Below are 26,257 nucleotides of genomic sequence, written 5' to 3'. Positions count from 1 at the left end.
AAGCTACTACAAGCGGGCGCTGACGGTGCACATCTAGGAATGCAGTCAATTGCCAGAGGAATAGCTTCTGAACTAGTCCCGGGCACCCTACACTTGTCTTCACCTGTAGTGTCTATCGAGCAATTGGCGCCCGACAGCTGTACAGTGTCGACCGCCGCTGGAAAAGTCTCCCGGTGTCGAAAGGTGATTGTTCCAGTCCCTACTCCTCTCCTCTCCTCCATCAAATTCTCGCCGCATTTGCCAGAGGCCAAAGCGACCCTGAGTGCCAGCACTGCGTTGGGATATTACAGCAAGATGATCTACGTTTTCGACCATCCCTGGTGGCGAGACGCCGGGCTGTCGGGTGTGTTTGAGTCTGTCACGGGGCCAGTCTCCTTCACGCGCGACACCAGCATCCCAGCGGATGGCCAGTGGTCAATCTCATGCTTCATTGTTGGGGAGCCTGGTCGTCGATGGTCACAACTCCCCGACGTATTGGGACGTCAACGGATTTGGGAGCAGTTTTCGAGAGCCTTCGGGAGTGTTGTCGCCAGTGTTCCTCAGCCGGTCAATGTGATCAAGATGGAATGGACCAAGGAGGCATGGTTTGGAGGTGCCCCGTCGCCAGTGATGGGTCCTGGCATCCTCTCAACCGTCGGACATGCCTTGAAGACTCCATGTGGCGATGTTCACTTTGTGGGAACAGAAACAGCTGATGTTTGGAAAGGCTACATGGAGGGTGCTGTGCGATCTGGCCGACGTGGAGCAAGAGAGGTCATTGCTGCTCTACGAGAGGCAACTGTCCAGCAGCCTAGCAGGTAGGTGTATAGGAATCGTTGTGCAGGATAGATACATTGCTCTGGATACGCCGGAAAAGGTGTGAAGCGAAGAGGCCCTTTGCCCCCTGGGGAGGGAGACCCATCTTAGCAAAGCTTAGCGTACAAATAAGTATACGGCTACGCATCTTTCACGGCAAAGGAAAACGAAATCTAGCTCCCTCCCAGGGCGGAATCAGGCCTACGCGAAACATATCCCGCCCGTATCGATATTCTTTTCTTGTGTTAACGCACGGCGACACCGAAACGCTAACTGGGCCAAGGAGTTGACTCAACTGCGGCTGAAACTGCGGCTGAAACTGCGGCTGAAAGATCGCCCAGAGACAAGGCAGTGTTTATTGGCCCAGTGCTTCGACTAGGACTGGCGGTCATGCATGAGTCGGCTGCGAGTTGAGGAGGTTGTTGACTTCTCTCGGCCCAGTCAGTACTAGTACTGGCTTGCAAGCACTTAAGTCCTTGGGCTCATCACCTATTACGGCCAGAAACTAGGACAACGCATCCCCTTTAGCGCCGACCTGTGCTGCCCCCGGCCAGTCACCAAAGTCCCCGTGGGGGGTGCTTGATAGGGTTCTCGGCAAAAGCTGCATTAGCCCTGAGCTTGGTGAAGAGCTTATGTGTTCTAGATTTGACAAAGACGCTCGACCTCGGAGCGCCACAGACCGCTGACTGGTGGTGCCTTGTGCGAATCGCATCGAGCTCCCCGAAATGAATGGTCTGTAGCAGGCGGCCCAGGGGATCCGACATGGACTGCTTACGAGGGGAAATCATTTTCTACAGGCCGAAAAGCTTCTACGGTCGAAGGTACACTTCTTTTCTTAATCTATTTAGGTAGTCAATGTATACAGCCCGTGCAGGCCCTTCCCTCCTCCTCCTCCCACAACCGTATAATATTCTCCCACGCTCATTGTACAGGTCCGTTAGTAACTACTACTTGAGCACATACTTAAGTATCCAGTCGTCCCGGACCGCTAGTGGCCTTGGGCACCTTCTTTTCTTCCTCCTTTACCGTCACACATACCAGTACTACTTACTTACCGGCGGTACACGATTTCAATAGTACATACAACAAACAAACCATTCATCGCACAATGTCGTCTCCTCCTCCCACAACTCCAGCGGTCATCGTTCACATAGACGGCGCCGGTGGCATCGACAAGAGCTATCGCGAGCGTCACCCCGTCCTCGATTTCCTGTTCACGCACCAAGAAGCGTTCGACCACGGCACCATGAAGACCGAGCCGTACACCCAATTCCACACTTCGGACTTCGTCTTCACCAAGTCCGACGGCACCGTCCTGCCCGCGGGCGAAGAGTCCTGGAAAGGCTGGCTGGAAGGCTACGCCCCGTTCACCGAGCACCTCCACGAGGCCCGCTACTGCTGCGTCTACGAGCGGCGGCGCGACGACGACGACGACGCCGGCGGGTCGACAAGTTTTTGGGAAATGTTGGGCATAGCCAACGTTTTCGCCGACCTCCCCGCGCCGGGGGAGAAGACCAAGACGGATCTGTCCGGCCGCAAGTGGGACGTCGCGGTCCCCGGCGCGTTCCTCTTTACTTGCGTTGCGGACCCGGCTGGCCCGAAGGGCTTCAAGGTCAAGTCGATGACGCTGTATGGGGACGGGACTCCCGTGGTCGGCGAGATGATCAAGCGTGGAATGGTCAAGCCTGAGGATCTTCTTGCAAAGTAGTATACTGTCTGTACTGATCTAGTAGTTGGTCGGCGGTTGGTTGTTATTCAGACGGTTTTAACTAGTATTATTTACTACTGGCAGCTGCTGAGGGTTGGGACAGAACCATGCACGTCATTGACAAGTATGAAAGACTACTGCGGCGAGCGGCTCTCTCAGAGATCTTGGAGAATCGAGGAGAATGGTCGATCAACCAGTTACTTGGAATACCCCCCACTAGTAACAGAGCATCGTGTTTAATCGTTGCTGCTGCCACTTGCTTCCACTCCACTCACAGCTCCCGGTGTGCTAAATCTGTGTCTGTATCTGCTAATCAGTAGTAGTACCGGTATCCTTCGCCTTTGCAAAACCTTCTCTTGGGTCCACGGCCCATGGTACTAGCACAATCCACGGACTGCTCCAGCATGTGCCCTAGTGCACACCAATTATATAGTGCTTCGTTTTTCTGATGTATGTAGAAAACCGGCACTGCCGTTCTCTCCATCTCACCAATTGTCATTGCGAGGCGACTGACTGACCACATGCGAGATGGGCTACGCAAGTGGTGGCCATTGAGAAACTAACCCATCGAAGAAGGTCGGTTATGCAGGCACTGTCATGTCATTCCATGACTACCTACAATCCCTCCTCCATTTGTAACAGAAGGGGGGGCTCAACTATGAATACTGACTGACCCTTTTATACCTTCTCCCGAAGACCAACTGAATTTTAAAACCGCTGCGGTGTAACATTTCATGCATGTTATTGTTGCGTTCGATGACGTGGCGGTATTTACTAGTAGGCCGTAGAAAGAACCCACTTGAACCTTCGGGGAGCTATTGACGAGGATCACTCTAGAATAGTCAAACCCAGGCAGGCATGTTACCAGTACGGTATACCCAAGGGTTCCAGGAGTCTCCGGGCGCGATTTGTCTTGGGGAGACGTCTAGCTAGCTAGGTATCTTAAGTAAGTACAAGCAGATAGAATCAGTTTACAGTAGTAGCACCCCCAAATAGTTGTACAACAGTTAGTAGTACTGTACTAATCGTGTTTGACAATGGCCTTTCGTCTTTCCCCTCGATTTGAGTCTTCTTCTATCTAGACTGGGGGCTGAAAAAGAATTTGAATCGAGCAAAGTATTCTCCTAAATCGCTGGGATTTAATTAAGGACTTGGTGTTCATGAATCAAGTCTGTGAAGATTTGACCTTGAATCATGTGCTTGAATCACATCTATGAATCGCTAACTCGATTCAACTCCCAGTGCTCAACACCAGAGTTTAAACATGGTTTCAAACCTGGGATGGGACCTGGTTTTATCCTGGTGGCTATATGAAGGTCTGATACATAATCTTCTTCTACTGTCGTTGACTGTCCCTTGTGGGGGAAACTTTACTAAGTACTTACTAGGACTTGTAAATTATCTTTAGTGACAGCTTAAAACGTGATACTGAAAATACTAGAATAGGTTTAGTACTAGCCTTTTCATCCTATGTACAACTTCAAGTTTGTTTTCGAGTCTTGAATGAATTAATACCACCTATGGCATAGTATCTGCGACTGTTTCAGCCAACATACCTCAACCGTTCCATCCCAGCTGCCTCGGCATGTCGCTTGAAGAGAACATCACCACCATGGATGGTCTGCCCCACCAGCGAAATCTCGAGAATGCCAGCTTTGACCAGATCTTGTGCAAGTCTCACAAGCATTCCATCGCAGCCTTTTGCGGCCAGGATATCAACGGCAACAGGCAGGTACTCTACGTGCTGCGTGATGTTGCTGTATGATGGAACCTGGCCGATGGGGAAGACATGGTCAGGGACTTCTGCGAATACACTTATGTAGCCTGATGAGAGCCCAAAGGGGACTCTTGGAGGATCCAGATAGGTGTTTCTAGTTTAGGGGACGCCAGCGCTGCCGCCGTATAAAAACAACCCTGAAGAACATTGCGTCGGGTCGTCAACAGGGGGCAGAACCTCGGTGTTGAACCAATTCATGAAATTGGTCTTTCTATCCAGGGCGTCCTCCAAAGCCCCAGCTGGGAGCGAATCTCCCCATGCCCAGCGTGTGGTCGCCGGAGGATCAACAAACGGCTTTCGACCATCATGAACACCTAGGTAAACAGTAGTATCTGGGTCAGCTTATACTATCCAATCTTCGCCTCTCCGGATATGTCTGACAGTCTGACTTACTGGCATAGTCTGCGAAAAATGGGTCTCGCACCAAGGCTGCCTGTTGCTTCGAGATCAATGTCACATACGTGGTGTTGAGATACAGGGGCAATGATGTATTTTTCACTTGAGGCAGGCCAGTCGAGGCCCAGAGTTGCGTGATATTCAGGCTTGTCACATTGCCAGAGACGAACGACGCCAATGAGTTGGCAAAGGCATTGTACAGAGGCGCACTCTGGTCGACGGGGAAGTTATATGTCAGAATCTGGGTCGGATAGTGCATTTCGGTATTCTTTGCTAGAGACGTGTAGTTGGAACCGTACATGGTCGAGCATGCCGCGTCCCACAGAGAAGGATCTCGCACCAGAAAGCCGAGAGGCATGACGTGTGGTCAAGGCTCACGAGGTTGTGACTTGGTCGGTTGCCGAAGATTCCTTGTTTCCCAGCAGGGCCCCGGATAGAGCCACCAGTGTCGCTGCCGACAGCGATGTCCAGCCACGAATAGGAGCCGATGGAAGCACCCGCGCCAGAGGAAGATGAAGAAGGATCCTGGTACCCATCACCGCGTGGGTTGAAGGGCGAGTGATAGTCCACCCAATCCGCCGTTGCTGTTTCGCCGTTGGCGAATTGAGAAAGCTTCTGATGGCCCACGATGACGGCGCCGGCATCTATCAGACGCTGGATTGCAGTTCCCGTCTCATTCGCCGGTGGATACAGATTATACCACGCTCGGTTTCCGCACGACTTCTTGACCCCTGCAAGGTCTGCCAGGTCTTTGACAGCAATGCGGACTCCTGCGAGGGGTTTCTCCTCTGATGGGGTGTAGTAGAGTCGAGAGGGTACTCCAATGGTCAGAGTTGCCGACGTCGATGTCTGAGCGGACAGCGTCTGGAAGGTGCCTTCGGGCGTTTGAAGCAGTGCTTCGGTGAATGCCCCCGCGAAGTCATCGTACAGACGATACACCGGATACAAGGTTCCATCGGATCCATCCAAGAAATAAGGCCCAGGAGGTATGGTAGAAGGGGCCCCCAGAGGGAGGGCGAGAACCGATGTTCCATTTCCCGGTAATGTCTGCGGCGTCGAGACCTCTGACGACACAACGATCTCGGCAAATGCCTCCTGGAAGACGTCGTCCTTGCTTGTCCAACCAGCAATTGTGCTCCAGATATCGGTGATGCCGACGCCATTGTCAAGGACTGCGACAGGATACAGGCCATGTGCTGATCGATACTCTGTCAGGCTCTCAACATCCACCGAGATATTGCCACTCGGGTACGGAGAGACCAAGTAGTCAATGTCGTTAAGTTGCAGGGACGTTCCTCTCGAGCTTAGTTGGGCTGAACTCGCGGTGGGCAGGGCACACCAAAGCGCAAGTAATACTCCCAAGTACGAGTGTACCGGTGTGGATAAAGGAGCCAGCATATTGAATGCCTGGTTCGTCACAGATCGATTCTTCGCAAACCTCTGTTATGGCCCAAGACTCCCACAAAGAAGCCGCTTGTCATTCTAGAAAGCTTTCACTCTTATAGAGCGCCATCAACACCGATATCGCAGCATTTGTCTCTTATCAGTGGAAACATCCGTCCAAGGACCAGGAAGACATTGTACATACTATCTATGTACATTCTTCATAATTCGCTGATAAGCGACCGTAGGGAAGGGATCGCCACAGAATGATTGGAGGAAGGCTGTGTAATTCGCTTGCGGGGAATCGACGGAGGAAAACTGTATCCGGACGGGGCTATTTCATGAAGTATGGATGCTACTTGTCAAGTTACCAGGGCCTTCTCGGCTGCCATAGGCGCCTTTACTAGCCGGCAGACAGTCAGAGACTACATCAAGGCAAGCTTATGGAAGAGAAGAAAATAATCGACGACAATGGCAATATTTTCCACCTGCCGGCTGCGTCCCGTATCCCACTGATACAACTAACGCAGTTATACTTAATGAGAGCTTGGCACCCTCTAGCCAGCTAAGCCACTCTTACTTTTAAGAGTCTTGGGGGTTCGCCGGTACCGGCGGCTTGCCAAGAAGGCCTTTAGTATGTCGAGTTCATGGTAAGAATGTATTAAGTTTGGCTGCGATATGATTAGTGCTCCAGTACCTCAGGTTTCAACAACTCAGAGTCTGTCTGGACGGGGATGAGGACAATCGTAGATAATTTTTAACATGCCCAATGCAGTAGCTCCAATTCTCCGAAAGGAAATTTAAGTCGAGGAGAGATTGAACACGGTCCCATTGATGTCTAGAGGTCAAGTGACATATATATCGGAGACCTCGATTCCGCTCCCCCCCGGGACGTGCTAGTATTTGTTGGACGACATCTATGTAAAATTCTATCATTGACGTGCCAAAGGTGTTGATTTATTATCGTTTACCTCCCAACACACTTGTTCTGCTCCTCACAAGTCGCGACCTACACTCCAAAGCTTCTCTCCTACTTCCATGCTGTGTCTAACTTACCATGAGAAGGCTTTATTGTCTGACTTCTCCCCCATGATCGCAATTTGTTCAATTTCGATCATCATTCTATCCCATTCGTTCTTGTATGAGCAAGCTCCTTCGAAAACCTGGTGGGTTCAGGAGCAACTAGGACTGCTCCATCGGCTGGGACAAGCTTTGCATCGAAACTGGGTTCAACACCGTCGCCAGTGGATGATGAGTTGTCATCGAACACTCGTTTCGATGTGGCCGCATCCAGGGCGGAGTCCTCGGCCACACGGAACCATGCAACGTACAGCAGACCAGGAATTCCAACGAAAAAGGTAATGACATTGGCCCAGAGCTGCCATTTAAGCGCAACGTTCTTCGCGCCGATGATGAACGCGGCTGTCGACCCGGCTGAACCCATTCCAACTGCGAGTCCAACTAGTGAGGCAAGCTCGCCAGGAGGAAGGCCGAGAGATCCTGGTCAAGATTGTCAGCCCAATGTCATATAGCAGCCGGACCAAAAGTCCTGCAGATCTCGAGAGACCAACCAATGATCCAGTATAGAATTATCATGGACGAATTCTCGAGCAGGCCATAAAGTACGAACAGGAGGAAGGACTTGGCGAATACGGGGTCATGGATGTCGATGACCGTGGTAGGGTCGCGGTTGTCGTACTGATATTGGACCACGAGACCATATATCCCTGCGTGAGGAGATGAGTTTGGAACCACATGAGCATTAAAGGATCCGAACTTACATATCAGGAGCGAGAGCACTGCAAATAATGTGGTACCGACCTTTGCCCTTGACCGCCGAGTCCATACCGTTCTGTCAAGAAGGTATCCTTGAATTGGACCGATAATGGTGGGTCCGACTGCGAGGAATGTCAGTCGGTAAAGACGGCTTTTATGCCTGACAAGCTAGCTTACTGAGATAGAAGAAGGCGGAAAGAAGACCTCGTGCGCGGACGCTATGGTAAGCAGCATTCCAGGTCCACATGTATGCCAGGTCCCATTGCTGGAGGCACAGAGTCAACGACCACCATGTAGACAGCAGGGTGTATCGTCACTTACGCAGTAAAGGATATAAGGCAGCAGGAGCAGAAAATTGATGCTGACCAAGCTGCGCTTCAGGCCAATGAACTCCTCCTGCAACGACTGGAATTTGTGAGCGGCAATGTGGGAGCCATCCTTCCTCACCACTTGATCCGGGCGAGGCACAGTAAGTGCTGGTATCAAGCCGAGGCACATAATACTGGTGAAAGCGAAATAGGTCGCTGTTGGCCAAAGGTTAGGCTGGCTAGGGTTCACGAGAAGGACCAGCAGGAGAACGATTTCTTACCATCAGAAACCCGGCCTCTGGTGGATCCAGAGGCATTGATCCCAAATGATATGATGCCCCCAATGAAACCTCCGAAGTTCTGGAACACAAACTTGGTCGCAACAGCTCGCCCTCTATGGCGGACTTCCGGGACTGGTTCCATCTTTAGCGGTACCTCGGAGATGCCGTCGAGACCACTTACAAGTGAGATTGATCGCGCCTGTTGCGGTCCACAGATGGACACCGCTGATTCCACAAAGAAGACCTCCCAGGATTGGAAACCATCTACGTAAGTTAGCATAATATTTCAGAGTATAGGTCGATGGCCTGACGTGTTTCCGAACGCCGCGTTAGTGTACAATGCGGCTGCATCCAGTCAGTATCTATTCACCATTTGGGCTCGGCGGCATCAAGGGCTCACCGGCGTAAGGGGCGTATCCAAGAGAGCCGATGGTGAGAACCCATCGGACACCAATATAATTGCACAAAATACCAGTGAAGAATCCGCCCACTGTGAGGGACCCAAACACCACGGCGTTCACCGTGTTAGACAACGCTGGCGTTTCTTCTCCCGAGGCCTAAATCCGATGGGATCTGATGAGCACATATTCCCATCTGTCGCAGCAGGCAAACACCTACACCCAGACCCTTGATAGACCAGTCAGCACACAGAACCTTGGAGACCGATGAGTTGTTTCTCTTACATTGAGCGCAGAAAACATCCCCGGATGGCAAAACCCCAGCCACGCTACTACTAAAACGCTGTACCTATGCATTCAAGACATGGTCAGACGAAGTCCAAAGTTATGTGCTTGATTCCAAGCCAATATGGGTGTCCGAACGTACCATGGTCGGTATCGAAGGTTTCGCAGGTTTCTCGAGAGGAAGGGCATATCGAAATCACGCGTAGACGGCTACTTGTGTCACCCTGTTGGAAGGGCGATATCCAGACGCTGTGCTGGCCGGGTGTGGTAGGAAAGTATGGCCATTTTGCGGGATCTCGTCCTGATATAGGAGCGCCATTTCGATGGTTGTCCCTTTGCCACAGAAGCACCCACCGCGAACTTGCATTGGGGCTTGAAGATTGAACCAGACCATGCTTCGTTCAGTGCCGTGGCAGGACTGGTGTGATTGTCCACTTCCAACGCTACTTTGACGAATGACTGGATCGACATTAGCATGTACAAGTACTTCCCGCGCGAAGTTGGGAGTTGTCCAACCAGGAGTGTCCGGAACCAGTCCGAAATCCGACAAGTGATCTGCTTTGTTTACTTCCGTCCCTTTGTGGAACCCCGGTATGTGTATGTCCTGTACTTCGCGCGTAGGCGAAGCACGCAATTATGGAGCCCATATTCGCTGAGTACCTTTATCCGGGCGGAATATTGACCGCACCACTTAGAAGCTCAAGGATTAATAGCGTTAGAGAATTATCGGGAGTGTGAAGGACGGGACGAACGGCATCAAGAACTGGGTCAAGCTTTCGTCTACATACGGTTGTCGAAGTAGTTCATTCTTCTTTACCCTAGCGCGGAAGTCAATCCTTGCCTCGCGCCAGATGGAATGCTTCCAAACAATCACAGGGAACACGCTCCTTTGCCTCGAATCAAATGGGGCGCCACCAAAAAGTCGATCTTACTAAGGTTTCTATTTTCAATAAAAGTACGTGGATTACGACATCTTATTAATACCATAGTGCTGTAGCAGGATCTGTGTCTCACGCACACCATGTGATTCTGGAGCTACTCGAAGTCCTATCCCTCAATCTATAGCTGCTGCTACTGAGCCCCCTCTCTGGTTCAGTGCCCCTTGAGTTACTGTGGTCTCTCTGGACAGTTTCCTCGATTTCTAGAGCCTCAATTGAAACGAAGAAGCTTCCCTGCGGTCCTTCGCCTCGACAGTTTCCTTCCACACTTCTTGGACCTGGCCCAGAGGTTTAGCAGGACGAATCTAACAAGCCTGGACAACAGGGCGAGTCCACTTACATTGTAATGATATGCCCAACTGTGCTCGTACCCCCAATTGTTCTGAACCAAGACTTCGACGGCGGTGTCAAACGTTGGCTTGGGATCCAGAGTCTCCAGGTACGCCACTGTGTCAGCGAATTTTCCTAGAATGCCGTACTGTGGATGGTTCATCAGCGTACCTAGCCATGAGTCATCTTAGGTTGCAAAGCATAATACGTACCAGACGTCGGTAATGGGGCGACCTGACCTGGTCGAACAATTGCAGGGCATCTCCAAGACCAAGATGTCGGTCATGAGCCCATGCTATCGACCTAGAAAGCACAAACACGTCTTCAAGAGCAAAGCCAGCACCGGCACCTACACCACATGCTTAGTGTTCTACCTTTTCATAATTGTACACCAAATGACACTGCTTACCAAAGGCTCCTGAGAGCGCTGTGCATGGATGATTAGTTAGGTTCTAACAAAGATTGTGACACACTTACGATGAGAGGCATCGCCAACCAGGGCTATGGAGTCGTGTGCCACGATTGTTGTCAGTTGCGGTCCAGCGAACAATGCGTACTGTTCGACGCTGTCTGGTAGAGTTATGATGTCTGTGACTTTCTGATCGAATTCCTGTCCTGTGTCAGCAGAGGTGGCGGACGGACCAAATGTAATTGCCACCAACCTTGAAGTGCGGCGTGACTTGGTCAAACGAGGCCTCCTGGCCCCAGCTCACTTGGCTTTCGCTTTCGTCGTGTTCCGTGACCATGGTCGTGATTTCGTATACATTGTCGCCTAGTGGGCAAGTATACAGCCAGGCGTGCGGGCCGTGCCAGAAAGTCACAGCGTCACGAGGTACATCAGGAATCGAAGCCATCTCCTCGTACGTGACGAGGGACCGGAATGCTTTCTTGCCAGTATAGCTGATGCGGTGGTCAGGGAAAGCGAAACTCCGAGCGACCTGATGAGATTCATTAACTTTTGAGATCGACTGGATGATTCTGTAAAGGGGTCAACGCTCACCGAACGGACTCCATCTGCTCCCACAAGGAGATCAACTTCGTCTTCAAATCCATCTTGGAAGCCGAGTTTGACCCTGCCTGTCGGTGTTTGTTCAATGTGAACAAGGCGTGACCGTAACCGCACATGGCTGAGGTCCACCTCTTTCAGAATGGCCTGTTGCAGAACGGAACGCCGGGTACGGGCATGAAGATGATCTGGTGAAGTTTCTGTCACAAGTCAATACAACGAGTCAGTGTCTGGGGGTGGCCACAGGTAGAAAAGTACCTCGCTGCGTATGAGACGCCAGAAGTTCTCTTGTCCTCCCGTTACTGTAGAGAGATAAGTCTTCCTTCACCGAAATGCCAGTTGTAGTAACACCCACCGATGCTGAACGGAGTGCCCATCAGCTGCGCGGAAGAAACTCCCAGGCTCAAAGTTCTTCGAAGCTCCCAGGACGTCCAGAATGCGCCAGGTATTTCTCTGTATACTTATGCCCGCGCCCACTTCCCTGATTGCATTTGCTTGCTCATAGAGTCGCCAGCGCACGTATGGCAGTTTGTTGAACTCGACAGCTGCAGCGAGTCCAGCCGGTCCTGCTCCGATGATTGCCACCTCCAGTGGATGATCCTTCGGTGTCTCTTTGATCGCCATGACCTTCCAACCTTCACAAAATGATCCTTTCCGACAATGTTGAGACAATTCGAGTGACCGATGGTAAATTCTCTTCGTCTTTCCGGTACGGGTACTTGAATTTAAGACGAGGTACTCCCAGAGAGATTATAAAACTGAAGCCCGACTTGGCTACCTCATGAAACCTCTCACGGCACCAGTCCCAAGCCGAGAGCATGTGGCCTGATTGTCCATAGAGGATCGTTTCCCGGCTATGTTCCGTTCGCAGCCAATGGCTTCCAAGTATTCAGAGGAGCCAGAAGCACTTCCAGTAGCGCGGTAGGGTTTGAGAGTGGAAATCGAAAGTACCAGGCTCCTTCGTGGAGTCCACTTGACTATGGAGCTATGCGGTACTGACGGCTCAACGTTATCTTGATTGGCTGGACGAACCCCCTCATGTCCTCGCACGCCTTGCGGCTGTCCTTTTACGCCATCCGGAGTGGGATTGTAGACAATAAGACAAAAGCCCCATGTTGTGTAATCGTGGTCTTGAGTTATCACACATACTCAGCTTGCATGGCGGAACGACTTTCCACACCCATGCACGCCCGCCTCGTGGAACCACGTCCAAAGCTGCTACCACGGAATAAGGAGGGATCAGACCGTCGTGATCAATTGGCTTCTCACAGTTCTAAAGTCTCTCTATCACTACCGCTCAGCCAGAGACGTCGGTCGAGTCGCAATCGCGCTTCCACAGTAAAACATTAATTCTATCCTTGCTGCGCAACGTCTTACTGTGAGATAGGCATGCGAAACGTGTCGCATCAAAAAGGTCAAGTGCAACGAGGGGCGTCCAATCTGTTCGTTCTGTCAAAAACATGGAATGCGATGTGTCTATTCCATGCCAGCGAGGTCAATGTATGAACCAGGCCAGTATTCACTTTCGAGATAATACCGCTGAATGTGAGTCACAGGCCGGTTCCTACGACGTTGCTGTTGCTCGAGCGTATAGTGGCACTTGAAGACAGGCTCGACTCAGAATCGAGCCAACTATGTACCTCAAATTCTCCGCACGAAAGGTTCAACAAATACCGGTCAAGCAGTCGCCATGCCAGAAGTCCCGAGGCAGGCCTTGGAAACTATCCCGCGACAACAGCAACAACAGCGACTTCCTCAACCTCGACAGGTCTATCACCTGAAGATGCTGGCTCTGCACCTCCCGATCTCCTTGCGATCAGTGCCGAAGTACATCCCATTGTATCTTCAAACGCATTCGAGCTTGTCAAAGCTTCTGCATATCGTCTAGATATGACAGGGTCTGCTCTGAACGTGGATTGTCGGATGATGGAATCACCCGCGGTTAACGGTCAAGCCTACTTCGATGCTGAGTTGGACCAGACATCTGCGATACTTCCATTAGTTACGATCTTCTTGAACGTCGTCTGTCCGCTTTTCCCGATCATTTGTGACCAAAAGCTGCACGAGACCACAGCCGCAGTACTCGCGCAAGGGCTGAGAAATGATCTTCCATCCTGTATGATCATCCTGGTCGTGTCGCTTGCAAAGTTGTACTCGCAGACAAACATGCAAGTCCCCGACCTTCTGGCAGACTTTGAGACCGCCGCAAAGCTTCTCAGCGCGTTGCCAATGCACCTGACCCTTGAGTATGCACAGAGTCAGGTTCTCTGTGCGCTTTTCCTGCTCAAGAGGCATCAGGTGTTGGATGCATGGAAATGGCTTCACGCCGGATGCAGTACGCTGTACAGCCTGATAAAAAGGCAAGAAAAGAGTCATCTAATCCCCGCTGGAAACATTACTCTAATGCTGAACTACAGAGACCTGTCGACAAAAGTGTCCCGGCCTCAAGACGAAAGAAACACAATCCGTCGAATGTTCTGGGTCATCTTCAATTTGGAACGGTGAGCAGCTGCGCTTAATCCCATGATAGATCACCCCTACAGGCCGTCAACTGATACTTTGTTCCCACAGTGACATTACCTGTGAAATCGACACGTTGCCTCCAAGTCGTCTCGCCGAACTTGAGAGTTACATGCCTCTGCCTCTGGGGTGTGATGAGAGCTCGTTGAGCCATCTGAAAGCACATACACGTCTTATTTATATGTTTTTCCTGGCAGAGACGTCTCTGAAATTGATCCTGTTTCGAACAAAGTCGCTGTGGACTCATACCAGTCGTGGTCGTGAAGCAGAACCTGCCATACTTGCGAACTCGCCGGTCGTCTTGGAGCTCAAGAAGCAATTGGACGTTTGGGAGGACAATTTACCAGTATCTCTCGACTGGAAACGGGAGGCTACCAAAGGTGGAGAGCCCCAGCTGGCCATTCGGCTGAGACTGACTTTTTGGCTGGCGCGGTTCTACTTGTTCGAGCCCGTTATTCTCCACGTGCTGGACAATGTTGGATCACAGTTCAGTCTCGATGTTTGGACGTCCTTTACGCACGGCTTGTCGGCTGGTACTACCTTGGTGAGAGAGCTCCTGAAGGAAAGACTGGGTATTGATTGTATAACGGGGAAAAGGCAAGTCCAAGCAAGTCACCTTTAGAGTTGTTTTGAGGCTGACTATCGGTTACCAAGGATTTTGTACGTCATCACAACCCTTCAAATGGCATTTCAGAAGAAAGATATTGCATTGATTCCACAGTCTGAAAACCCGCAGGATTTGTTGAAGAATGGCCTGAGTTATCTGAGACAACAAATGGCTGGAGAGGATGCACGGTGGCCCTGGCAGTTCTGACCTGTCACTTGGAACAATTGAGGCCTGAGTAATTGCTGTGCCTTGGAGTATCATGTTCAGTTGTAACTTGACTCCACACTAGAGAGAAGCATGCATGACAAGTTAATGTGTTTGATAAGCATACTCTCGAATACTTCAACGTGCCAAAAAATGCCGAGGCCAAATCGCAGTATCCTGGCCGCGAGGGAGATACTGATAGCCGACTTCGAGCGGGGGTCCTACAAGGGATCTTCCTGCATTTCTTTCCCAATCGAGGACTCAACCGAACTACTGCTTCGTTTTCTGATATAACACAGCCTAGGCTCAGCGGACTGTATTCAAGACTGAGAAGACGAAACTGCGCGGGTTGCGGTACTACGAGCACATCAGATGTTAGAACAATCACCTATATAAGATGGTCTCTGAACACGTCCCAAACAAGCACTTTGCTGCGGTGCTGTACGCGGCTCAAGATCTTCGGCTGGAAAGAGTGAGCACGCTCCCTCCGCAGCCAAACGAGTTCCAAATCCGTCCAAGGGCCACTGGAATCTGCGGCTCCGACATCCACTACTACCAGCATGGGCGGAACGGCAGCTACGCGGTCCGCAATCCTCTGGTGCTCGGCCATGAGGCGGCGGGGCGATGTGGTCGCGATGGGCAGAGATGTGACAACGGTCAAAGTGGGTGATAGGGTGGCCATCGAGCCGCAACGGCCGTGTGCTTCCTGCCGGCAGTGCAAACAGGGCACCTACAACCTCTGTCCCGACCTCAAGTTCAGCGGCTCTGCGACCGCAGACCCTCCGGTCCAAGGATCGCTTCAACAGGTGTACAACCATCCTGCCAGTTTCGTGTACCGGCTTCCGGACCACGTCTCCTATACCGAAGGCGCCCTAGTCGAGCCTCTTTCCGTCGCCATTCACTCTGTCCGACGGTCCGGGCTACAAGCCGGGCAGTCGGTGCTGATCTTCGGCGGTGGGGCCATTGGCCTGCTCTGTGCCAGTGTCGCGAGGGTGTCCGGAGCGTCGACCGTGGGCGTCATCGACATTGACCAGTCCCGTCTCAACCATGCAAAGTCGCACGGGCTGGCGGACCATGTTTTCAAGATGCCCCCCCTGTCACGAGGGGAGGATTCGGACAATGTATCTGCCAAGTCCACGTGGGCCGCTGCAGAGCTGGCCGAAGAGATACTGCAACGCCCCGGGTTCGCGTTGGCGGAGAAAGTGTTCGAGTGTACGGGTGTGGAACTGTGCGTCAACGTCGGCATCCATTGCGCCGCCCCGGCTGGCAAGGTGGTTCTGATTGGTATGGGGAACCCTCTTCAAAAAGTCGACCTTGGAGCGGCCGCGAAGCGCGAGATCGACCTGCTGGGACTCTGGAGGTACGCTAACACCTTCGAGACCGCCATAGACCTTTTGGCGTCGCGACGCCTGCAGGTCAAATCGCTCGCCACGCATCAGTTCGAACTCGACCGTGCGACCGATGCTTTTGATCTGGTTTTGCAGAAGCCGCCAGGATTGGTCAAATGCATCATCACGTCGAAATAGGACGCCAACATCCCCAAAGCTGGCCGCTAGAAAGATGATTTGGTCCGACACTCAGATAGATGCACGACATCGTGCGATTAATGCTAACAAAGGCCAAACAATGGGGGGCTGCATCACCAGGTGCCATGTAAGATTCCCGGATCTGGGGCAAAGTCCTTTTTCTCTGTGGGCCTCGACCTGGCAAACATCGGTCCCGGCTCGCAGGTTATATGGCAATGAGATCATGATACAATAGAGCTACTTGGCTACGAACATTCTCCCGGCTCATGAACGTAGATCCTGCCACGAACAACTAGATGCACTAATTCCCCTACGGGTTGAGTTACCATGGCCGTGGTACAAGTCTGTCTCTGAACGCCGCGAACGTTCCGCCCCCCGAAGCCTTCTCTTCAAGGCTGGATCCCTAGTATCTGTGCCACGACTTTGGGTCTCCTTTCCTCCCTGATCCGGCTGAAACTTCCCGTCAGCCTGGTCGCTTCAAGCCACAAGCATAAGCCTGACCATGCCAGGTACATGTCCGTAGTGTGTGGACTTGCAATATGTGCGCACACCCCAGCTATTTGAGAAGTGTCATTTCTGCATTGCGATAGGACTCATTAGCCAAGAGCGCACTCTCCCTCCTTGCTCCTGGGAAATGACTTCTATGGACCAGGGCCAACTAACTAGACGGTACGAAAATACTCTCGGCGAAAGGATGGTTCAGCACACTTTGTTTCCGTTTCTTCTATACCATACACAGGGCTTCACAAATGTCAAAGTCGATGCTGTTGTATGGAATGGACTGGGTCTCAGAAAGCAATTGCCAGCCTCCTTGCATGCTAAGAATGACAAAGTCAGCACAAGACGTGGTCACCAGGAGAGCGTCAGGACTGGGTTGACATACATTTGTTCATGCTCCTCATCATCTTGAGAATGGGGCTCGCCCTGATTGATTTGCCCTACTGCTGTAGCTTCTCCGATTTGATTCATTTGCAGGCTGATCTGATACATCGGAAGCCTTGTGCCTTGCTGAGACGACCGAAGGCGAGATGGAAGCTGGACGTCTTTCGGCACGAGGCCAGTGCAGAGAAAAATATCCATGGTCATCGCAAGCCTCAAGTAACAGCTCGGGCGAAGGAGAAGAACGTCCCCCCAACCACATTGGCTGAGAGCATCCGCACGTGGATGTGCTGAACGGCGATGCGCAGGATCATGATACTGATCGCCTGACGGTTTGACTTCGTTGCTCTTTGCTGGATCCGAATTCTTCCCGGATGACTTGCCATCATCCTCGAATTTGATGTTACCGACGATTGTGGGCACCGAATCGAGCACGACGTCTGTGCCATCATACATACTCGAAAATACCTCCATTGACTTTGTGTAGACGTGCAAGTCCCTCTTCTCCGTCTCGTTCCAAGAGCCCGAGGAGTTTAGTTTTTTGTTTAGGGTGTGCAGGACCAAGGGGAAGGCGGCATAAGCGACTCTGCGTCAGCTGTCAGTGGGTCATTCGGTCACCGCGAAAGAATATGCTAAGGTGTTCATTACATGCTGATCGGCAAATACTGGAGGAGATTGCGCTGCAGGAGCCCGTCAAGGACCTCCGTTATGCCTTTTGCAGCCGTCTCGAGGTTTGTCTTGCAATCGATAATGTCCTTCTTCCATGCCCCATCCCTAGATGAGGCTATGGCAAGAAGACGCAAGTTGAACAGTGCCATTCGTGCGGACCTGGAAAAGGAGAGTAAGCCTTTGCGGGATCAAACAAAGAGGGTCTGTTGGGGCGGGGTGCTGACTGGTAATATATCAGAGTCGCATCCACATGTAAAAGCAACACCGAGTAACTTTCTTCGGCGTGTTCGGGATGCTGCAGATCTTGCTCAGCTTCGCTATACCAGTGTTCGAGTAAGACTTTGGCTGTCTTGATACGCGCGAGACAACTGCGCACTTCTGCCTCGGATTCAAAGACAAACGGTTCTTTGCGAGGGTATGCCAGCATTAGGAGATCCGTGAGGGCGACAGAAAGCTTGCATCTGCGCACAATCACCCCGATTAGAGCTCTCTGAGTCTTGGAGTCTACAACTTTCGATCTGCCCATGTCGTTTTCGAAATCGTCGAACGTGAGTGGAGGGAGAGTGAAGTCAAAATCATCGGAAGTGAGCACCAGCGGCCGGCGAACTCCAAGAGACACAATTCGATCTCGTAGAATGCATGACCACCAGAGGCGCTTCAGGGTCCGCCTCCGTTCGGGAGAGTTTACTCTGTGTTGGTAGTTATCCGCTTGAGCTTCTCGAGCGAAATGAACGGCTAGAGTCATCCAGTAGCTGTTCGATCGCAGCCTTACGGGCGAAGTATCATAGCTAAGGAGTAGGCAGGCACGGGCCATGATAGAAGCTTCTCTACCGTCATTGTGTTGATATAATGTCTGAAGAAAGGGTCAGCCGGCACAAAACAACGCAAATATGCCCTTGGCAATGGATGTACAACAAACCTTAGCTGCCTGATAGAATCTACTACGAGCTTCTCGAGTGCTCCACAAATTCAGTTGCTGGAGTGTTTCTCTAGAGACAAACTAAGGTTCTACACATCAGAGATTGTCTTTGAAACAGTTACAGGGTCAGGTAATTTCTTCGGCGTGACTTACACTGCTCGCAGAGAAGATCATCGCTTGGAAGACGAGGAGTGGAATACGGTTGTTTTTTCTCGGGCTCCGCTGACCGTAGGCATCCCAGAAGTCTCCTTCGTCGAGCATGGGTACGTTCGGGTGAACGTATAAAAAGTACTGCTGGATAAATTCATCAAGCACGGCTGGAATAGGGACGTGCAAGGAGTGGTTCAGTTCCAGAAACTGGGTCTCCTCAGGTCGTAGTAGAGATAGATTTTCCATCTCAAGGAAAGGATAGTAAGAGTAAATCACAAATCCTTCCGAAGCGAATGAAGGTTGCGTTGTGGGCTTTTCTTGACACTCTTTTACGGTCGGCTGTTTGGTGCTGTCGGTCTTCGCCGGCGAGTAAGAAGTTTCTCTCACAGGTGACAGGGGTGCCCAAGCATCGGTATCTCCAGAACCGATCCAGTCGAGCACGGGGAGGTCGAAGGAGCTGCCGACCTCGTCCTCATGTAGCGTAGACGGGGCAGTGAAATTCTCCCAGGAACTTGTGGAAAGATCGCTTTTGTTGCTCAGAAATGGATTCTGTGTGGCTGTCGGGTATGTGCTGTCGTCCATCCAGGTGTCTGCGTCCAAGTCGGTGGGGGCCAATACTTCCTCTGCGTGCGCTGTGGCTATCATGCTTTGCGGCTCGACCGTTGTCGACTTTGGCGCCAAAGAGGAACAGGAGGCTTCGACCTCTTCGGTGACCGGCTCATGTGTTGGGCTCCCTCCTCGCTTCTTTAGACTGCGACTGGGTCCAGAAGGAGAGGAATTAGCCAGCTTTCCTTTCACCAAGATAGAAGGAAGCATGAGCAATGCTTACTACCAAGCACTCCGAGGTTGGACAGAGCACGTTTCACCGTCCATGGCACAATTCGTGCATGGCCTCCCGCGCTTCGACACATCGCAGCGCACTTTTCGTGCCCTGCAACATAGACACGCTACTACCGCCCGTCGTTTCCCAGATCGTCGAGGTAGGCCCTGAAGCGACTCAGATACGGAGACTCGAGAGCAGCCTCCACATTCCGACGGTTCATCCATTTCTCTGATGTCAAGGAGGCGCGAGTGATGCAAATGAAGGATGCCCTCGTTGACCGCAAACTCCACGAGACTCGGGGGGAGGTGAAGGCGGGAGTGGAAGCTGGGGGAATCGTGGGGAGTGGAGTAGATGATCAACGAGTCAGTCAACGCGAGTAAGGCGAAAAAGTGGAGCGATCCGCCGAGGCAGCCGAGTTGTCCTTAATTGGATAGCGGATCTCAAGTTATGCACCGCGGACTGTACTGAAATGAATTGAGTAAATGCACAAAGTTCCCGAATCGGGGCGTTGCATGTCTCTCAATCTTGCCGCCGAATGCATCAGCATGTGGACGACTGTTTATGGATATGAAGCAGACGATTGTGAATGCATCGAAACACTACAACCCTTACAAGATGTGCTCGCACCACTCAATGTCCATCAATGTCCATTCCCACACAAAGACATGCTTTCGGAGCCACCAATCATACAATCTGAAGAGGCTAGAACTCGTTTCATGGCTACTATGCAGCGTCCTTCCTCGGTGTAAAGACAAGATCAAAACTTCCCAGTGCCACGGTGAAAATGTCTTCCATTCCGGCTTCTGGTGAAGTCTTGTTGCCAGGGCCTTGTTCAATATTGAATCTTGTGGTCAGTTGGGCAATCACATCACGCAGTTCCATCAAGGCTAGTTGCTTGCCGATGCACGAGTATGGACCTTTTGCGACATTAGTGTCTCTGTACCTCAGGTACGTCTTCCCAGAAGATCAATACTGACCGCTTGAAAATGGTGCAAAGGCTTCCTTGTATTTGATCATCTCGGGCCTTGATATCCAACGTTCAGGGATAAACTCTTTAGCTTGTGTGAAAGCGGCCTCGGCTGGACCATGTCAGCGTTGCCATTCATCAGGGGTGGTCTTGACATATAGCCGTGGGAACTGCATCAACTCACATCGGCCCATAGTGTAAAGGGGAACACTAATATTGATATCTCCGGGGATATAGATGCCATCAATGCTGATTCCTTCCGGTGGGGTTTTGCGATATAGCCCCGAAGGCACGGGTGGTTGCAGTCTCAGCGTTTCATTGATGATAGCGTTCAAGTACGCCGCTCCTTGAAGATCCTTGAAATGAAAGGTTCCATCCTCGAGCCTAAGGCCATCCAGTTCATCTCTAAGCCGCTTGATGTGGGATGGATCCTTTGTCATGTAATAGAAGGCATTCGTCAAGGTTGCGGCGGTAGTGTCACTGAAAGTTGCAACACCTTGTCAGCACGAATCGAGTTTCAGTGGATAGTGAAACTGACCTCCCTGCCACTATTATCAACCTGCAGTCGGCTTGAAGCCAGTTTCGGGCTTCTGTGGGATTTTTAGCGTGACTGGCAGAGTCAATGATGTATGACATGACATCTGGTTCCGCCATTTTCATCTGTCGAAGTTATGATACTGCTACGAAAACAGGAACTAAGTTTCTCACCTTCTGTCTCTCGTCAACTTGGAGTCCACACCATTTGATAAACTTGTGAAATGTCCGCATGGCGAATGGAAGTTCCTTTAGGATCAGCGCCAGCCATGGTGTGGGTGAGAAAACGCCCAACGGAGACTGGCCCTGGTGTACAAGCTGGAGAAAGAAGTGCTCTTTACCCGTTGTGAGCATATTGAACGACTTCCCAAACGCAAGGTCTCCCATCGCATCAAAGGAGTAATAGTTGAACCATTTTGAGACATCGAGAGGTTTACCGCTCTCACGAGTAATGGCGTCCACGAGCTGTTTGCTGTACTTCAGGATTCGAGCCTCGTAGCTTCGGAGAGCTTCAGTCTGACAGTGAGTGAAAGTCGGCCGATGAGATGGAACAGTCCCTTAACATACCTTTAGCATTGAAACCCTGGTCCCAGATCCTCCGTCGTGCGTCATGAACCTGTTTCGACCGTATGGTGTGCATTGAATCGATAGGCTTGCCCATATCGTACCAATCTGCCTTGGTGCACTTTGATCCTGGGCCCAAAAGCAGAGGCACCGCCTTTGGCTTGATAATCGAGAGCTCCGAAGGTCCTAAGGCAATCGTTACTCATGCAAAGATGACGCTTGTACCACGTCTCGACGTCGCTTACCAATTCTAACGATATCGCCATATTGCTGGTGCCATGAATCCCGCACCAACCAGTTGTTCTTGCGACGAGCAATGCGAGACACATGGTAGAACTTGCTGGTCTTGGCCCAACTCGGACCAGGGAACTTCCTCAAACGGTGGAAGAACATCCGATAGATCAGGATGGATCCAAAGAGGCCAGCATAGTAGCCTATCACTGAAGAAACTGTGATCTGCACGGCTTCTTTGTCCTCGATGACTAGGTAATACTTGCTGGCCGCGAAAATCGCAACGGGCGAGATGAGAGCAAGTATCAGCAGGCGGAAAGCTTCAAGATGGTGCTCGCCGCGAATGAAGTATCCCAGATGTGAGGCCACGCCTGCCACAGCGGAAACAATTGCGACATGTTGAACATCGAAGGTCAGGGCCATGGCAGCCATCAGTCACCGTGATGGTCGCCTCCAAGGTTGAGAAAAGAAGTGGAAAACAGAGGGAACACCACGAAAATCTGCATTGGGATCTATAACCTTCAATGATATCGCATATCCCCCATCTGACTCAGTCAGTCGACTCGAGACACCACCAAACCTGGGGCAAGGATTGACCCGAGGCTGAAAGTACCAGCCAATAGAGACACCTGCCGCGGCATTTGCGGTGGGCCTAGAAATCAAAGTGGAGCTGGATTCCCTGGGGAAAGAATCTGGAGCTACAATTTAACTTTACGTCGAAATAGTGCTGGCGAGTCATGCAATCTAAGCATAAGAGCGACTTTGGAAAGACTTGTCCGACACGGTATCAGCAGATTCGACGAAGTAAGGACTTCACAAAGAACACGGAGCGAAGCCGCCTCGAGAGTAGGTCCACGCCATACAACCATTTCAACCAGCATGTCTCCTCCGCAAAACTCCGTGCTTGCACGGGCAATTGTTTCATACGAACCTACTGAAGGCCAAATAGACTTGAGACTCGAAGATGTCTCGATACGAGACCTGAAAGATGATGAAGTGTTGATTCGAGTCGTTGCAACGGGCATATGCCATACAGACCTCTTGTTTGGAGCCATGCAACCTCCGTTCACGCCATACCCCAAGGTCCTCGGTCATGAAGGTTGGTATTTTCCACAACTTCGATTCTCGCAGGCAGAGCTGACGGGGAAAGGGGCGGGATACATTGAGCAAGTCGGGAAGAACGTCCAAGTTGGCAAGCCAGGTGACGCCGTCTTGCTTTCGTTCTCGTATTGCAGCACATGTCGAGACTGTTCTGCTCTTCACCCATCATACTGTGAATCGTTCTCGACGGTGAACTACGTTACGGACCCTGAAACATTTCTCTCTCCTGATGGGCAGAATATTGGCGGCCTTTTCTTCGGACAGTCAAGTATGGCTAGTTACACGATTGCAAGGCAGGCTTCCGTCGTCAACGTTTCCTCGCTCATCCACGACGAGTCAGAGTTGAAGATTTTTGCTCCTTTAGGATGTGGCTTCCAAACGGGGTTCGGAGCCATCGATCTGGTGGCCAAGGCAGGCTCTGGTGACGCGGTTGTCGTGATGGGAATTGGAGGAGTCGGCTTCTCGGCCATTGCGGTAAGGTCGTGCTGCATGTCTGCGTGTTGGTACACGGGTACTGAGGTCTGACAGGGTGCAAAACTTAACAAATGCCACACCATCATCGCAATTGACCGGGTTGAGCAAAGGCTTCAACTTGCCCGAGAGTTTGGAGCGACACATGTCATAAATAGCACTGAAACCGAGGATCTGGTTGCAGAAGTAAAGTCCCTCACGAAGGGCGCAGGCTCCACAATTACACTCGATACTACTGGCAATATGAGACTCATTGAGAATGGGTTGGCCATGACTGCAAACCGGGGACAGATGATAGTCGTTGGAGTTCCACCCATGGATGCTCAACTGATCGTTCATGTGGTATCTTTCTTGCAAGTGAGTAATCATTTCGCTGTCGTCCCGTCCAGTTTGCTCAACAAGAGACACAACAGACAGGGAAGATATTGCGAGGTTGCATTGAAGGCGATGCAACACCCGGAGAGGTATGTCTACAGTTCATTCCGTGAGTACTGAGATTAATGAACCCCAGTACATACCCACGATGATCAAGCATTTCCGGGCTGGTCAGTTCCCCATTGACAAGCTGGTCAAGCTATATCCTGTAGGTGATTTGCATCCACTTCCCCTTCCGTGTTGACATCAAGCTTCAACAGGCAAAAGAGTACGGCACAGCATTATCCGAGATGCACGATGGACGGACGATAAAGCCTGTTCTAGTGTGGTGACTGTAAGACGAATACCCGCAGGGGCACATCATGAAGGACGGAGACATTGAGGAGGACATCTCGGGGATGCTCACGCCTCTGGAGCCAAACTGTAGCATTGTGACAACTGTAAACGCTTGCTTGCGCTCTGCAAGATCGCAATTGGTGGTTTAGTATTCTTCTTCTGAGAGGGATACACGATCTGGGACCATTTCCGGGCTCATTGAATAAGGCCCAGAGTGAGCTTGGGGAACACGGAGCCGTTCCAGAAGGTGGCACCACCACTACCAACCTCCTCGGCCTCGACTCAGATCCAACGTTTTCGTCCTACAAAGCTGTCCAAGAGCCGAAACTTCACAGAAAGATAGAGTGTGTAGGCGCGTTAATCAGCCTGAGTACATCGGTGCCAATGTCAACGAACCCTGTCGAGGTGTCTAGACCAACCCTTCTCCATCTCAGATCTACCTTGTGCCGAGGTTCTTCACCAACCCCCCAGTCCGCATCACTTTGCATAAACGACTCGTACTGACTTCCTCAGTGCAGGAACCGTATTCTGCAGCATCTTGAACACCAAGCAAAAATTGATCTCTAGACAGAAGAGTAGCCCGGACAGAACCTGCACAGCATGTCGGAACTCGCCAACTTCGACAACTTTTTCAATCTCAGCGGCAAAGTCGCCCTCGTGACAGGCGGTAAGTATCCATCCATCTGGCCTAGGTGACCTGGTTCAAGGTCCGTCCTATTACACACAAATTACTATCCGGTCTCATTTTTCACCATCACATGGCGTACCTCTCGTGTCCGTGTCGTGTCGTGTCGTGTTCCAAGGTCATCAAATACTGAAGCTTTTTGCCTTTTTCCTTTTCAAATCTAGGATCCCGCGGGTTGGGCCTCCACGCCGCAACGGCATTTCTCCGGGCGGGCGCAAAGACAGTCTTCATCACGGCCCGCAAGGCCGAAGGAGCCCAGGGGATCAACCAGGCAGTCGACAGGCTCAACGCCCTCCCGGGCATCCAGGGCAGGGCGGTCGGCATCGCGGCCAACGTGGCCGAGGAGAAGGAAGTGCAGCGGCTGTGTGAAGAAGTGCAGAAGGTCGAATCGTCTCTACACATCCTCGTCGCCAACGCGGGCGCGACGTGGGGAGGGCCGTTTGATACGACGCCGGACTGGGCCAATGCGAAGATCCTCGATTTGAATGTCCGGGGGATATTCAACATTGTCAGAACGTACGTCTTGTTGTCTCCCTCCCACGAATTGGTTCCTCGTCCTCCTCCTCCTTCTCGTCCCATTCCATCTCTTCACAGCACACTGCCAGCTGGGCCATGGCAAAGCAGAACCGTCGTCCCTCAAAAAGAAAAAAAGGGATTGATGGGAAGTCAAACTCACTAAACTAACTGACCAATGTCTGGGCGTCGTACTAGCTTCGCGCCTCTCCTCGAGAGATCAGCGTCAGCGACACCAGGCGACCCGGCCCGCGTCATCGTGGTCAGTTCGACGGCCGGCGTCACCGTCCCGCACACGGGCGAGAACGGGACGATAATGTACTCTGCGTCCAAGGCGGCGGCGCACCATCTCGCGCGCAACCTCGCCGTCGAGCTGGGCCCGCGGAACATCACGACCAACACCGTGGCCCCCGGGTTTTTCCCGTCGAAGCTGGCCAACGGCCTGATCGAGAACCTCGGCGGCGCCGAGCACATCGGCTCGACGAACCCGCGCCGGAGGCTGGGCGTGCCTGAGGACATTGCGGGGGTGACGCTCTTCCTCGCGTCGCCGGTGGCAGGGTACATCAACGGCGTGGATATCGAGGTGGACGGAGGTGCTCATTTGAGTGTTGGGAGGTTGCCGCCGCCGCCGCCGCCTGTCAAGTCAGAGGCAAAGGCAAAGTTGTAAGAGCCATACAGTACATACCACCACCGCTGCCACACAAAAGAAGTCTTTCGCGGGTTGCCGACAAAGTCGAATACACTGTACTGACTGACTAGACATTTTTATACATTGTTTGTCCTCACAGCTATCTACACGTTA

The 26,257-nt window shown here is 51.8% G+C and overlaps 11 protein-coding genes across 11 annotated transcripts; 6 read left to right on the top strand and 5 right to left on the bottom strand.

Moving 5' to 3' along the window:
- Positions 1–39: 39 nt before the first annotated feature.
- On the top strand, positions 40–801 carry PV08_11659 (uncharacterized protein; the record flags this gene model as incomplete). The annotated part of the gene is made up of 1 exon (XM_016385967.1): positions 40–801. The coding sequence occupies one exon, from the start codon at positions 40–42 to the stop codon at positions 799–801; it is 762 nt and encodes a 253-aa protein (XP_016230911.1).
- A 1,102-nt stretch (positions 802–1,903) lies between these two features.
- On the top strand, positions 1,904–2,503 carry PV08_11658 (uncharacterized protein; the record flags this gene model as incomplete). Its single annotated transcript, XM_016385966.1, has 1 exon — positions 1,904–2,503. The coding sequence occupies one exon, from the start codon at positions 1,904–1,906 to the stop codon at positions 2,501–2,503; it is 600 nt and encodes a 199-aa protein (XP_016230910.1).
- A 1,543-nt stretch (positions 2,504–4,046) lies between these two features.
- PV08_11657 (uncharacterized protein) lies at positions 4,047–6,074 on the bottom strand (the record flags this gene model as incomplete). The annotated part of the gene is made up of 4 exons (XM_016385965.1): positions 4,047–4,274; positions 4,389–4,594; positions 4,674–4,949; positions 5,000–6,074. The coding sequence occupies 4 exons, from the start codon at positions 6,072–6,074 to the stop codon at positions 4,047–4,049; spliced, it is 1,785 nt and encodes a 594-aa protein (XP_016230909.1).
- A 1,102-nt stretch (positions 6,075–7,176) lies between these two features.
- Positions 7,177–9,296, bottom strand: PV08_11656 (uncharacterized protein; the record flags this gene model as incomplete). The annotated part of the gene is made up of 12 exons (XM_016385964.1): positions 7,177–7,559; positions 7,631–7,786; positions 7,841–7,957; positions 8,013–8,100; positions 8,157–8,359; positions 8,425–8,556; positions 8,606–8,688; positions 8,736–8,769; positions 8,825–8,981; positions 9,043–9,051; positions 9,108–9,171; positions 9,250–9,296. 12 exons carry the CDS (start codon positions 9,294–9,296, stop codon positions 7,177–7,179), a joined length of 1,473 nt encoding a protein of 490 aa, XP_016230908.1.
- Positions 9,297–10,248: 952 nt separating this feature from the next.
- PV08_11655 (uncharacterized protein) lies at positions 10,249–12,005 on the bottom strand (the record flags this gene model as incomplete). Its single annotated transcript, XM_016385963.1, has 8 exons — positions 10,249–10,323; positions 10,386–10,523; positions 10,588–10,736; positions 10,847–10,985; positions 11,038–11,313; positions 11,376–11,581; positions 11,640–11,683; positions 11,737–12,005. The coding sequence occupies 8 exons, from the start codon at positions 12,003–12,005 to the stop codon at positions 10,249–10,251; spliced, it is 1,296 nt and encodes a 431-aa protein (XP_016230907.1).
- An 859-nt stretch (positions 12,006–12,864) lies between these two features.
- PV08_11654 (uncharacterized protein) lies at positions 12,865–14,523 on the top strand (the record flags this gene model as incomplete). The annotated part of the gene is made up of 4 exons (XM_016385962.1): positions 12,865–12,881; positions 12,938–13,752; positions 13,816–13,882; positions 13,953–14,523. 4 exons carry the CDS (start codon positions 12,865–12,867, stop codon positions 14,521–14,523), a joined length of 1,470 nt encoding a protein of 489 aa, XP_016230906.1.
- Positions 14,524–15,272: 749 nt separating this feature from the next.
- Positions 15,273–16,238, top strand: PV08_11653 (uncharacterized protein; the record flags this gene model as incomplete). Its single annotated transcript, XM_016385961.1, has 1 exon — positions 15,273–16,238. The coding sequence occupies one exon, from the start codon at positions 15,273–15,275 to the stop codon at positions 16,236–16,238; it is 966 nt and encodes a 321-aa protein (XP_016230905.1).
- An 849-nt stretch (positions 16,239–17,087) lies between these two features.
- On the bottom strand, positions 17,088–19,671 carry PV08_11652 (uncharacterized protein; the record flags this gene model as incomplete). The annotated part of the gene is made up of 5 exons (XM_016385960.1): positions 17,088–17,703; positions 17,766–17,945; positions 18,011–18,639; positions 18,706–18,786; positions 18,859–19,671. The coding sequence occupies 5 exons, from the start codon at positions 19,669–19,671 to the stop codon at positions 17,088–17,090; spliced, it is 2,319 nt and encodes a 772-aa protein (XP_016230904.1).
- Positions 19,672–20,401: 730 nt separating this feature from the next.
- On the bottom strand, positions 20,402–22,397 carry PV08_11651 (uncharacterized protein; the record flags this gene model as incomplete). Its single annotated transcript, XM_016385959.1, has 7 exons — positions 20,402–20,595; positions 20,656–20,757; positions 20,830–21,125; positions 21,184–21,305; positions 21,354–21,688; positions 21,747–21,929; positions 21,989–22,397. 7 exons carry the CDS (start codon positions 22,395–22,397, stop codon positions 20,402–20,404), a joined length of 1,641 nt encoding a protein of 546 aa, XP_016230903.1.
- Positions 22,398–22,853: 456 nt separating this feature from the next.
- Positions 22,854–24,165, top strand: PV08_11650 (uncharacterized protein; the record flags this gene model as incomplete). The annotated part of the gene is made up of 4 exons (XM_016385958.1): positions 22,854–23,549; positions 23,604–23,903; positions 23,960–24,010; positions 24,058–24,165. The coding sequence occupies 4 exons, from the start codon at positions 22,854–22,856 to the stop codon at positions 24,163–24,165; spliced, it is 1,155 nt and encodes a 384-aa protein (XP_016230902.1).
- A 692-nt stretch (positions 24,166–24,857) lies between these two features.
- On the top strand, positions 24,858–26,122 carry PV08_11649 (uncharacterized protein; the record flags this gene model as incomplete). Its single annotated transcript, XM_016385957.1, has 3 exons — positions 24,858–24,924; positions 25,107–25,458; positions 25,654–26,122. The coding sequence occupies 3 exons, from the start codon at positions 24,858–24,860 to the stop codon at positions 26,120–26,122; spliced, it is 888 nt and encodes a 295-aa protein (XP_016230901.1).
- Positions 26,123–26,257: the final 135 nt, after the last annotated feature.

Source organism: Exophiala spinifera (genome assembly GCF_000836115.1).
Source record: "Exophiala spinifera strain CBS 89968 unplaced genomic scaffold supercont1.9, whole genome shotgun sequence".
In the NCBI taxonomy this organism is placed as follows: domain Eukaryota; kingdom Fungi; phylum Ascomycota; class Eurotiomycetes; order Chaetothyriales; family Herpotrichiellaceae; genus Exophiala; species Exophiala spinifera.
The sequence above is the reverse complement of the archived record's forward strand: the minus strand, read 5'-3'. Positions and strand labels throughout refer to the sequence as shown.